The following is a 12,413-nucleotide window of genomic DNA, read 5'->3' on the forward strand; positions in this document are numbered from 1 at the left end:
AAGGGGATAAACAAAACAACGCATTATATATAAAATAATTTAATTAGGTTATTAAAAATAATAGATTAATTTACAACTATATCTTAAAATTATTTATTTTTCGGCCTTGGCTACCTCTCGTTATGTCTTATTCGAACATTTTCTAAACTCCTCCGATACGGGAACGTCTCGCTTGATTCCTCTCCTTCTGTGAAAAAAAATCGTTGGGTTAGAGTTTGATCGCGTCCGGTGTTGTAGTTTGAGAATGGACACGTCTTCATTTACCTCGCCTCGCTCCGCTCAGCTGTTTCCACCAGAGCGGTGCTGTGCGAAGACATAGGTAGATGAAGCGTTTCTATTGGTTCATGAAAACCACATTCATCACAACACATTGCATCCCCGCACATCTTTGGTGGAAACGTTTTCTGGAACTTTCCGTGGACATTTCCGAGCATATTGGCGAAAAATTACTTACCTCTGACTGGAAATTTGGGCAGCGGCCACAAGCTGAAAGGGTAGAAGTACGCGTTCGGCATCCTTCTAACCACTATTGACTTCTCCTGGATGATCTTAGAATCTGCAACAAGACAAGGAGCCTTAATGCAATACGTACATGGCAATTGTCAATGGCATGACGCTATTATAATGCCCAACTACGTTTCCTAAACTTTTATAATAAAAATCTTCATTCAATAAGACAAAATTGCACAAGAGAGGAATGAACAATTACAAAGGAAAAGAAAACTTAGGTTAAACGTGGGTTAAACATAGCACAATGAGGGCTATCGCGTATGAATTCGCCACTAGAGGCGCTAGTGTAGCGTGAGGTCTCCGAAATGTCAAAACTCATAGTTTTTGGGTGAGCTACGCGGGTTAATTTATAATTAGAATAATTTTGTGAATATTTTGCAATATCTGGAATTAATTATGGCAAATATGCGTTCCGGGGCAATGAATGTCTGTGTTTTGAGACAGTTTTGTCTTTCGGAAACCTTTGTCCTCCCTTTTTTCCGAACAAAACGGGGACTATGCAACACTGTGGCATGCTCGATATTTTTATGGTACGCTTTTAAGGTGTATTAAATATGATTTTAATCTAAACTTTGTTTTCACGCCCGTAATAACAGACTTTGAAAGCCATACAAAAACCTCACGCAACAGTGCGCCATCTAGTGAGAAAAAAACGATAGCCCTCATTAAATAAGTTGAATCCTGACTCACAAACTAGGCAAGGCCCGTATCTTGTAAGTCAGTGTTCGTCACGTATGCGAGCTATTACTTATTCTGTGGTAATACTAGGTATATCCAAGTAGCTACTAAGTAAAAAAAACTTTATACGTGAGGTTTGTAAAGTGTGGCTATTTTTACAAGCTTTTATTTAGTTTCACCTGTCTGTCTGTCTGTCTGTCTGTCTGTAGTCAAATCTTGCAAGTTAATTTGATCAACTTCCAGTAGTCAAATTGACTTGAAATTTGGAATACTTATTTTTTTTTATTCGACTGGATGGCAAACGAGCAAGTGGGTCTCCTGATGGTACGCGATCACCACCGCCCATAAACATCTGCAACACCAGGGGTATTGCAGACGCGTTGCCAACCTAGAGGTCTAAGATGGGATATCTCACGTGCCAGTAATTTCACCGGCTGTCTTACTCTCCACGCCAAAACCGTGCAAGCACTGCTGCTTCACGCAGATAAGCGAGCAAGATGGTGGAGCAATCCCGGACTTGACAAGGTTACATGAAATCGTGTGACAAAACAATGATATGTCACCATCCTAGTAGTAGCCAGGATCGTTTCCGCAGGACGGAACTCTTCAACGGTTAATAGCATCGACTTGAAATTTGGTATGCAAATGTAGTTTGGGTGACAACGCAAGAACAGTCAGCAAAAAAAGCTTGTATTAAAAATGAAATTTTAATGGTTAGGTTATTTTCAATTTTATGCCGAAATCATAGAAACACTGACGCGTTTTAGACTCATCCACAGCTCACCTTCAGAGCAAATAACCGTTTACCATGCTACCAAATGTTAGTGCATGTAGTGTGTTGTTGTTGTTACAGTGTGGAAATGGAGGAACTGCATGAACACACGTTTATTGCATAAACTTAAACGTAGCTATCATAAGGTCGCGGGTGAGCAAAGTAGGTAATTGTTTTAGTTTATTAGTTTAAGTGTACGGTTACACCCGTACTGTTCCCCTGAATTATGTAGGTACCTATCGACTTTTTCGTTCTAAGTTCTAAAAAAAATTAGGTTGGTACTTATGTTAGGATACCGACTGGATTTAAACTGTAGGTACGTGGGTCGCACTACCGGTTTTTATGTTCCAGAAAGAAAGAAAGAGAGAAAAACATTTATTCGTGACATTTACAAAACAACGAAAAAGAAACACGGAAATCGAGACAAATTTTGTCACGAAATGTTTTTTTTTTATTCGACTGGATGGCAAACGAGCAAGTGGGTCTCCTGATGGTAAAAGATCACTACCGCCCATAAACATCTGCAACACCAGGGGTATTGCAGATGCGTTGCCATCCTAGAGGTCTAAGATTAGTGGATAACTCAAGTGCCAGTAATTTCACCGGCTGTCTTACTCACCACGCCGAAACACAACAGTGCAAGCACTGCTGCTTCACGGCAGGATTAGCGAGCAAGATGGTGGTAACAATCCGGGCGGACCTTGCACAAGGTCCTACCACCTGCTCAGCATCGTGTCATCATCGTCCCTACTCAGCATGATGTCAACCTTGCGGCCAACGCTGGTCTTCCATTGGAACCATTTAGATAAGAACAACAGAACAAAACTCCTTTAAAATAAAACTTCGTGGTTCCAGAACATTCCCGCAATCCAGCAAAACAAGGAAGCACCGCCGCTCCGCTTGAGAATATAATGGTATCCCAATGCCAAACTTGTTACGGTATAGATTCCCCGGTAAAGGGGCTAGGAAACCTTCCATGACACCATAATTGACCAAGGTGTTTACTACTGAGTCCTGAGGCCATATTGCCTAAAGTTTCCGACGCTCGCGATGCAATCAAATGGCTGTTTTTGTATGCGAAACCTGTCATTTGATTGCGATCGCGAGCGTCAAAAACGATAGACAATACGGCCTCTGATGTGCCATGTGTCCGTGTTATCTTTATGTTATTGTTTGGATAGGTAGTCTTCTAAATTTTTACACTCTTGACAAGACGTCGTCGTTGGATGAAGAGGAACCTTCTTAATAATTTGCTTCTGAGGGGGGAGGCTCCAATAGAGAAGGTGTTATGCCTGGGGACCGAAGTCTGAAGTACGAGCGTCTGAAGTATACTGCGTCTGAGTTGAGAAACTGCGATAGCGCTATGTAGGACTCGATAGGAGTTTTCTATACGTGCTCACTAGATGACGCTAGGAGTCGCTACATTTCCTTCCTTCGTTCCACTTTATTTTTTTAGTGCTGTAGTTTCCCCTTGTTTTCCACAATGCAGAGCTGGAATCCGGAGTCAGTAATTGGCAATAATAGTAATAATTGCGAATTAAATTTCCACCCGCATGCCCGTTTGCCCCTTCTTCTCTTGTATCACAAAAAACCATTATCTACCATTACCACAGATTAGATTCCGTACCATTATCTACTTGTACAACATTAGACATTTGCAAAAAATGGCAAAAAAATCAAGTTTATTGTATGGGAGCCCCCCTTAAATATTTATTTTACTTTCATCTAATTATTTATTTTTAGTGATTATACAACTTAAGATTTTGGGAATATTTCAAGCGCCTAGCTGTTGCCGTTATTAATGTATATCATGCTAAAATCGGCAAAAGAATCACGTTTGTTGTATGGGAGCCCCTTAAATATTTATTTTATTCTGTTTTTAGTGTTGTTATAGCGGCCACAGTTAACATAATCTGTGGAAATTTCAAGTGTCTAACTATTACGAGAAGAGATAGAGCCCTGTGATAGACGGACGGACAGACAGACAGACAGTAATAGGGTTCCGTTGGCACCCTTTAGGTACGGAACCCTAAAAACATGACAATAGAGAAAAGCAACTAGGAAAGTTGTTTTAATGAAAATACGTCCCACTGCTGGGCACAGGCCTCCTCTCAGAACAAGAGGGCTTGGGCCATAGTTCCCACGCGGGCCCAGTGCGGATTGGGAACTTCATACGCACCATTGAATTGCTTCGCAGGTTTGCGCAGGTTTCCTCACGATGTTTTCCTTCACCGCAAAGCTCGTGGTAAATTTCAAATGTAATTCCGCACACACCATAGGTACACGGTACATTACCGTACGCCGCGTTAAACCGCGCGGGACATCTAATTCTAAAAATCGGGACATCTGGCAAGACAACCTTATAAATAAAATAAAAAAAAGTTTCGCTTATAAAAATAAAACCAAAGCGTAAAGAAAGCCACTACGGCCTTTCGCTGTTTTATGAAGATAGCACAGAAACTAACTTCTCAAACGGTAAAAATTCTCGAACTCCAATCAATATCCTAGCTCATCTGTCAACCATAACAGAACCGTTATTTAGATATTGGCAATTGTTCTGACTAGTTACGAGCGCGCGGAAACCATTTTTCACTTAAGATTGTCTACCAACGGCAGCACGTTGGCAGATCATCGTTCGGCGTTCTTCCGCTATGCAGCGCAAAATTACTACGGACGGATTCCGATCGTGGAAGTCTCGAGGTGGATTAGATGACAATTTATTGCAGTAACTGCATAACACTGAGGCACGAAATAATGGTGTACGAAACTAGTCACGTTTTCACTTTGGAAACATACTTATCTAGGGCTATATTCGAGCGTTCATTCCTAGTCATTTTCGTGGACACTTTTCTGTTCATCATCAGCCAGAAGACGTCCACTGTTGTACAAAGGCCTCCCCTAGAACGCCACAATGAACGACAACACGCCACTTGCATCCACCGGTTTCCCGCAATTCTCACGATGTCGTCAGTCCACCTAGTGGAACGCTTCGTCTTCCGTGAAAGTGGCAATATATTCTGACACAGTTTCCAGCTATCTGGTAAAACTACTTTAAACAATATTTGAAAATGACATGAAAATCCACAGCCAATTCGTAAAAGAGTGTACCCGGGCGTTTTAAAAAAAAGTATACACCTTTTCTTTCTTCAATTTTTTCATTCAAATTTTATGAGTCAGTTCTGTGACGCCCATACCGAGTGTATGAAAAAAATGTCACAAAACTGTCATTTTCGATTGGGTCGATTTTTTTAAAACACACTTAAATACCTATGTAAAATTTGCACACCGGAATTCCGGTTGAATATATACCACCTACTAAATACGTGAAAATCTGTTTGTTTACTCGCATATTCAGCAAATAAATTATCATTTCGTTTCATTTCATTTAAATCATCGAAATCAATAAATTGTGCTTTTGATTCTGAGTAGGAAAAACCATATTTTTTGCAAATTTGAAAAAAAAGCTTTTTAGGTACACTTTTTTATGAAAATGCCCAATCACGAAAGTTAGGCGATTGAAACACTCGAATTTGACCTGATCAAATGCCAGTATACGGTTTTAGAATACTTAGGATGGGCCTATTTCTTTACATAGGTGGAATTTAAAATGGATGAGTGGCCGAGGATCGTGCTCAGTGGCGTGCCATGGGAGAGGCCTATGTCCAGCAGTGGACGAACATAGGCTGATGATGATGATGATGATTTAAAATGCGACTATGGGATGTTGCGAAGGAGGGAGTGCTGAACGTAGCGCTCTCTATTACTGTACCTACTTGAACCTACTTGGTTTAATGTAAACAAACTTCAGCTGCCAGATTTGGTACAATCAAGGATTTGAAACATTTTACTTATCTATCATTGTAGGTATATTTCAATACAAAAATGTTAATGTTTAAATAGTTAAGTGGGGCAATTTCAATATTTACGACACCAATTGACGTTGTTTCCATCCAATCCAATGATCCAAACCAAGTATAGCTACCCACTAATTTTGACCTCCAACACTGCGGCGTAAAAGGCAGAGGGGCACAGTATAAAAAAGGAGTTTTGTACTATGGCAGCGAGATAGCACCACACTCCAATCCAATAAACATATACCTATGACTATATATCCACCGTATCAAGATAGTAGCAACAGAAAATTCCGCTTTGAGTCCAACAGAAGATGAGAGCACCTAGGAAAATTGCTCTATCCTGTTTATTTGTTTATTATCATCATCATCATCACCATTCAGTCGTAAGACGTCTACTGTTGTACATAGTCCTCCTCTATAGACCTCCAGTTAGTTGGGTTGGAAATGGCCTGCATCCACCGTGAACATGCCATGCGGCTTAACCAGGTCATCTATCCTTCTCGTTGATGGACGTCCTACGCTTATGTTTATTATATTGTTACTGATCCATTACATATTGCTTTTCGTTAGTGTAGATGCACTTGTATCAAGCATCCTTAGTTCTTATTCCATCGATAAATGTCTAGTAGTCTTCTTCAGGTTAACGACATTATTTCCTGTCAAGACTAGGGCTAGCCTCAACTTAATCATCATTATTATTGTCACCATCATCATCATCATCAACAACATCATCATCCCTCCTTTTAGTTTGATTTGAGAACAGCCATCATCTTCCGCTGGGATGCCATAAAATCAGCGCTAGCACCTACGCCGTGCCTACGCGGTATTCTCGCTGCGCCTGCGTCACAAGGAAGCGTTCACAATTTACCAATTACGTGGAATGGAACGCATACGTGACAGTAATAAGGATTGGCGAATTAGTTACAGAAGTAGATGAGGTGAGCGTTGCAGAAATAGCTTGCACGGAAGTTCATGATTTCTATTTAAATATTCTTGTTTGTCTAAACAGTGTTCCGAATTGAAAGAAAGAAAGAAAATACATTTATTCACAACAATACAAGACAGCAATATTATAACAAATACATAGACAACACGAACGATAAAGAGAAAGACAGAGTGTATGTCATTGCGGATGCGAACTGAACACTGGCTCAGCATAATGCTGAAATGTTTATGATAATGACAATGTCCTCCTTGTCGTCTGACAGAGGTGAACCTTTGGGCTTGTTTATTATGTGCCCGAATGTTCATAACAACAGCCTAGCTCCTAATTGATGGATACCTTTTGGGCCTTGACCAAATCGGGCCAAAAAATAAATTTGTTATTTTGCTATCAATAATGTCTTAGGTAAGCGATTTAGAGCCTTTTCGGAGATCCCTGAAATAAATAATCTGAAAGGTATTCAAAGGTGATTAGATAGATACCTAGATAGTATTTTTTTTTCCGGTTTTTGCGGGGAAGCAGGGTAAATTAGGTACTAGTGTAGTTCCAAGATAGACACCCTCGAATGTGTGACCCTACTGAGCAGTTTCCAGTAATGTAGTAAGACCCGATGGAAACGCTATTCCTTTGCTTAAAAATCATGAATCACCACGACTTCTACCTCAGAAAGCCCTTAGCAGTTACATCAATCATTTCAAAATACCGGTCCATCCAAAAATAGGGTAAAGTTGTTACAACGTCCTGTCACGTCCCAAGTGCAATACTATTTGGGTCAGTCAGCAGACCAAAGACGCCGCCGACCGTTGACATGACGGCTAATAACAACAATTCGGCAACTAACCACAATCGTTTCGATACTGCATCTCTTTCTGTACAAACGGTTGGTAAAGGACGGCCACTGTGGATCTATTTAGCTGACTATGAATCGGCACTGAGATCAGCAGATTGCGCTCGATTCGGATGGACATATTAACGCGTAGTACGTTTTGGTGGCGCTGTCTTTGTTGTTTGCTAGGCGTGAGACAAAGATGGTGGGTGTTGTGAGGTTTTGTATGTTTGAATGGGGTGACAGTTCGCTTGGATACGGCATCGGTGGCAATGATCTCAATAGACGCGGGATAGCGGTCAAATGCTCGAGCCCAATGGCCTACCTCGCGGGTCGTGCCCATTCAGGATCGGTTCTAAAATTATGCTTGCCATACTATAGTAAACAATGTCAGTAGCTGCCATTGCCGCCATGGATGATGATCTGAACAATCCGAGACCATAGGATTTCAAGACTTCAAGGCACAGATAAAATACATATAAACCGAACAACGCAAATATGCTTTTGACAAAGAAGCTTTTGGTTCCGACTTAGGACTGACTCGTTCTGTGAAGAATTCGTTCCGATGTGTTTGAAACCTTTATGTGGTCGTAACAATACAATACAATAACTCTTTATTGTTCACCAACACAGTCAGCAGTACAGAAAACAAAGGTATATACATAGAGATTTTCTAAGGTAATCAATAGGCGGCCTTATCTTATCGCTTCAGTGCGATCTCTTCCAGGCAACCTTTACAATGGACAGAAGTAAGGAATACATTATAACGTAACGTCGTAGAGGTAATATAGAAATAAACGTAATACCTACCTACTTAGTACTGATTAAGTCCCAAAGTACCTATATCAGCTGATATGAGTTGAGGATCGCAAAAGTTTAAATCATATCATATCTGCCCGAGACCTCCCCTGGCGTGGTGAATGGACCCTTCAGAGATTTCCAGCTAAGCTTTTGCTTTAGTTAGACTGAGTTGAATAGAATAGAATAGAATAGAAATGACTTTATTCATCCACAACACAGAATAGCATAACAAGATTTAAAAATATACATATAATTATCATTCATTAAAGTTAAACTACAAAGTTAAAAACTATTGATACTTTACCAATCAAAATGTTTCGAAAAGAAGAAGTGAAGTAGTATTTAATAAGTGTGTAATAGTAATAGTAGTAGGTACCTAAGTATGTAATAAGTTAGACTACTAGTTTTACAATTATCCTCAGCAGGACGGATACGTGGTCCTTCATTAACAGGATTATCAGTGCACACAGTGAATTTCGTTTTGCTCAAAAAATTTGTTGGCAATCCTATTTTTAAACCGACTTCAAAAAAGGAGCATGTTCTCAATTTGTCTGTTTTTTTTTGTATGTTTGTTACGCGATAATTCCGCCAATTGTGGACCGATTTTCAAAAATATTTTTTGTTCCAAAGTGAACTAATAATCGGAACAAAACTTCCGATGTGATCTCATTATCACCAAGTCAGGATCTGATGATGGGGTCCTAGAGAAATCAAGGGCAATCCTCAAATTTTATAAGCACACAACAACGAAGAAGAAGCTTTGAGGTACTTAATGTTCTTTTCGAAATGATCTGATGCTCAAGCCGGAAGGTAGGCACCGAAAACCGAAAATACAGGTATATCAGTCTGTACATGTATATTGTGGAATACTTATGATATGCATGTAGATAAGATTATGTATGCGACTGTACAGAACGTCGGTGAGATTGCCAATTCCGTTACGTGTACTTTTTCAATCGCTGTTTGAGTTTTCAGCGAGTTTCAGTGAATATAGCTAGACCTTGTTGTATTAACGGTTTGTTATTTAATTATTGATTCTGTCTGATAACTATTGTCTGTGTTAGGTATGTTCTCTTGTAAGTTAGCTTTTACTGTTGTGAGATTGCCAATTCCGTTATGTGCATTTTTTCATATATTTATTTTGGCACTTATGGCTTTTAAATTAGGTAAATGCCAAAATCCATATATAAAAAAATGCACATAACGGAATTGGCAATATAGGTGAAGACCAAAAAGTTGCACAGCGTTAAAGCTGTACGGATAATTTTCGTGTCACAATGGAAAAAGCTAATCAAAATTTAAACTACGTGCTAACGCAGCTTTAACGCTGTGCAACTTTTTGGTCTTCACCCATATATCACCGACGATAATTAATTAGGCATTAAAACACTCGTGAGATCTTATTATAAAATTCGCTATCGCTCGTTTTATAAAACCCCACTTGTGTTTTAATGCCTCTCATTATGTACCAGTCACAATATGTCATATTAAATAACTATACTTAGCGGCACAAAATTAGCCCAATCTACATACAAAATTACCTGTTACTGCATACATTTGAGGGCCAGATTTTTTGCCGCTCAGTATATTAAGTACCTTTGATTTGCGCGCGGCTCGGCGGCGCCGGCGCAGCGTGCGCGGCCAGCAGTGCGCACACGCAGAGACACGCTGCGCGCGACATGGGGGACAGCTGGCGCAGGACTGGCGCAGTTCTCTCGAACGAAGCCCGCCTTACAGATGCTTACTAGCATGCTAGTACAGTCACCAGCATCAATATCTGACACAACAAGCGTGCATTAATATCTGATACGACTCTATTTCTAGGGCCGGAAGGATGTGTCAGATATTTTTGCACGCCCCGCTGTGGCAGATATTAACGCTGGTGACTGTACCTGAAGTACCAGTATGCCACTGAAAAGCATGCTTAATAGCACGTGTCCTATACACACATGCTAGTAGGTAGCATTTGCTCAATAATAGCATGCTTTCGTGCTAGTAACGAGCATGTGTAACAGAAGCTTCATAGAGCGAATACGTAGAGCTGCCCACTAAAATCGGTAAGCGACCACTGCTGGCGCGCTGCCCAGCCCAGCATCCACCGCTGGACTCTCACCAAGCCCCCCTGGTATGGTATCGTTTATCGTACGGTCCCTCTCACTCCCGTATTAAATGATATTAGCGTGAGCGGGACCGCAAAGCATTCGAATTTTGCACTTCTTAGTATAGGGCTTTTAGGCTACGTACGCCCTATGCGGCTAACCGCGCGGTTTTAGTGCGCCGTCCCTCTTCAAAGTATCGTTTGAGAAAGAGACGGCGTGCAAAAACCGCGCGGTTAGCCGCGTAGTGCGTACGTAGGCTTTTAGAGGCTGTTCACACGAAACGGAGTCAAGTTTTGTCGTATCTACACTAAAGTAACTAACTACCTATCGCCCAACAAAGTGGCGACAACAGTGAATAAATGTAGGAGCCTTTAGTTCTGTTTTATACTTAGTATCTTTACAAAATAATAGTTTTTGGTGGCATACAGAGATAAATGGATAGGTACATTAATCAAATAACGATAGTAAAGTGATTTGATAGAAATAAAAAATAGATGATAGCTTAAAACTGTAAAGTGGGACTATATAGCTACCACGTCACAGAATGTTGTTGCAGCTATAGCACAGAATAAATAATAGTACAAGTAGTGGCTATAAGCTGATTTTAGCATTGAATGATCTTTTAAGTGGCTGTTAACGCGTATTAACGCTATCACTCTATGTATAATAGTGATGTTTAGCTTGTAGTGCTAAATGTCGCTTATCTATTGTTAAAAATAAGCCTTTCGTAAAATGAAACCCATGTGACGACATATCAGCCCGGTACGCATCGACCCCGGAGATTATACCACTAGATGGACTGACGACATCGTGAGAGTTGCGGGCAACCGGTGGATGCAAGTGGCAAGTATGCCGTTCATTGTGGCGTTCTAAGGGGCCTGCCTCTTTGTTCTGCAGTGGACGTCTTCCGGCTGATGATGATGATGAAGATTTTTATACTTTCACGTGGTCGCCTGTGGTCGCAATAATACCTAACACTTCTTTCGACTATCATGCCGGTATTTATCAGATCCGGAATATGATTGGTTTTTTGGAGTCTTTTTGTATTTTTTATTTCTACTCCAAATTTGTTACTTTTACGGGTACCTATCCCGTGAAACCATATCGAAATTACAAACCCAAACCAAAAAACGAATCATAATTTGATTGCTTAGTAGCGACAACTCTTGTCTAGGTGAGCGGTTAGTTCCGAAAGAATGTGACGTCTCTCGACGAAACATAGATGTCACTAGTGCTGCTGCTTAAGTAGCATAGTAGAAATAACCAACCTGAGATATGTATGCATAGGAAAAATTCCTGTCTAGATTCCTGTCCAGCAGTGGTGTAGGGGTTATAGCACGCAGCACGGATTGCTGAGAACCTGGGTTCAATTTCCAGCGCTAGTCTCTTTTTCTGATTTTACTGTGCATCCATGTCTCAGTTTGTATTTTCGATACAGATCCGGAATGTCAGGGCGGTAGGTATATATATAGCAGGTCTATGTTGTTGTTTCTTTAAAAAAATATGGCTCTGTCCATTGGAGGACAATTTTGCCAGTGTTTGGTAGTTTTGTAAAATATAGTATAGGTACTAATAGTTATTTTCCGGCCGGTAGTCATGTCAGTTTTGAGTGCACACCTCCATCCACAACCATAATAAAAAATAAAGAACAGAAGTTTGACAACGTCAAATGTTACTGAATTAAGCCATAACTAATTAGGCAACAAAAACATGTAAAAACGTCTGCAAAATTCAAAAGTAAGTATTTAAGCGTTGTTTAATATGAAAAGGCAAAATCCGATTTACACGAGCAAAAAGATTTTTCCAAATTTGAAGAAATACTTGGAGGAAAACCAGAGACTGCGTCTCCAACTCTTGGAGGATACGGAGAAGCAACACCAGGCGATGACAAGAGCCATTGAACTGAAAGAGAAGAACATTTTGCTGCGAG

The 12,413-nt window shown here is 40.4% G+C and overlaps 1 protein-coding gene across 1 annotated transcript in view; it reads right to left on the minus strand.

Annotated features, from left to right (window-relative positions):
• The window catches only part of nAChRbeta2 (nicotinic acetylcholine receptor beta2), a 122,039-nt gene extending 111,832 nt beyond the window's left edge, over positions 1-10,207 (minus strand). The window contains exons 1-2 of the mRNA XM_074104182.1: positions 9,981-10,207; positions 455-556 (exon numbers count right to left, since the gene is read on the minus strand). Coding sequence (XP_073960283.1) covers positions 455-556; positions 9,981-10,065 — 187 coding nt within the window. The 5' untranslated portion in view covers positions 10,066-10,207. The remainder of the gene's footprint in view (positions 1-454; positions 557-9,980) is intronic.
• Between the last annotated feature and the right edge of the window lie 2,206 nt (positions 10,208-12,413).

This window comes from Choristoneura fumiferana, chromosome 21, assembly GCF_025370935.1.
Source record: "Choristoneura fumiferana chromosome 21, NRCan_CFum_1, whole genome shotgun sequence".
NCBI classification, from domain to species: domain Eukaryota; kingdom Metazoa; phylum Arthropoda; class Insecta; order Lepidoptera; family Tortricidae; genus Choristoneura; species Choristoneura fumiferana.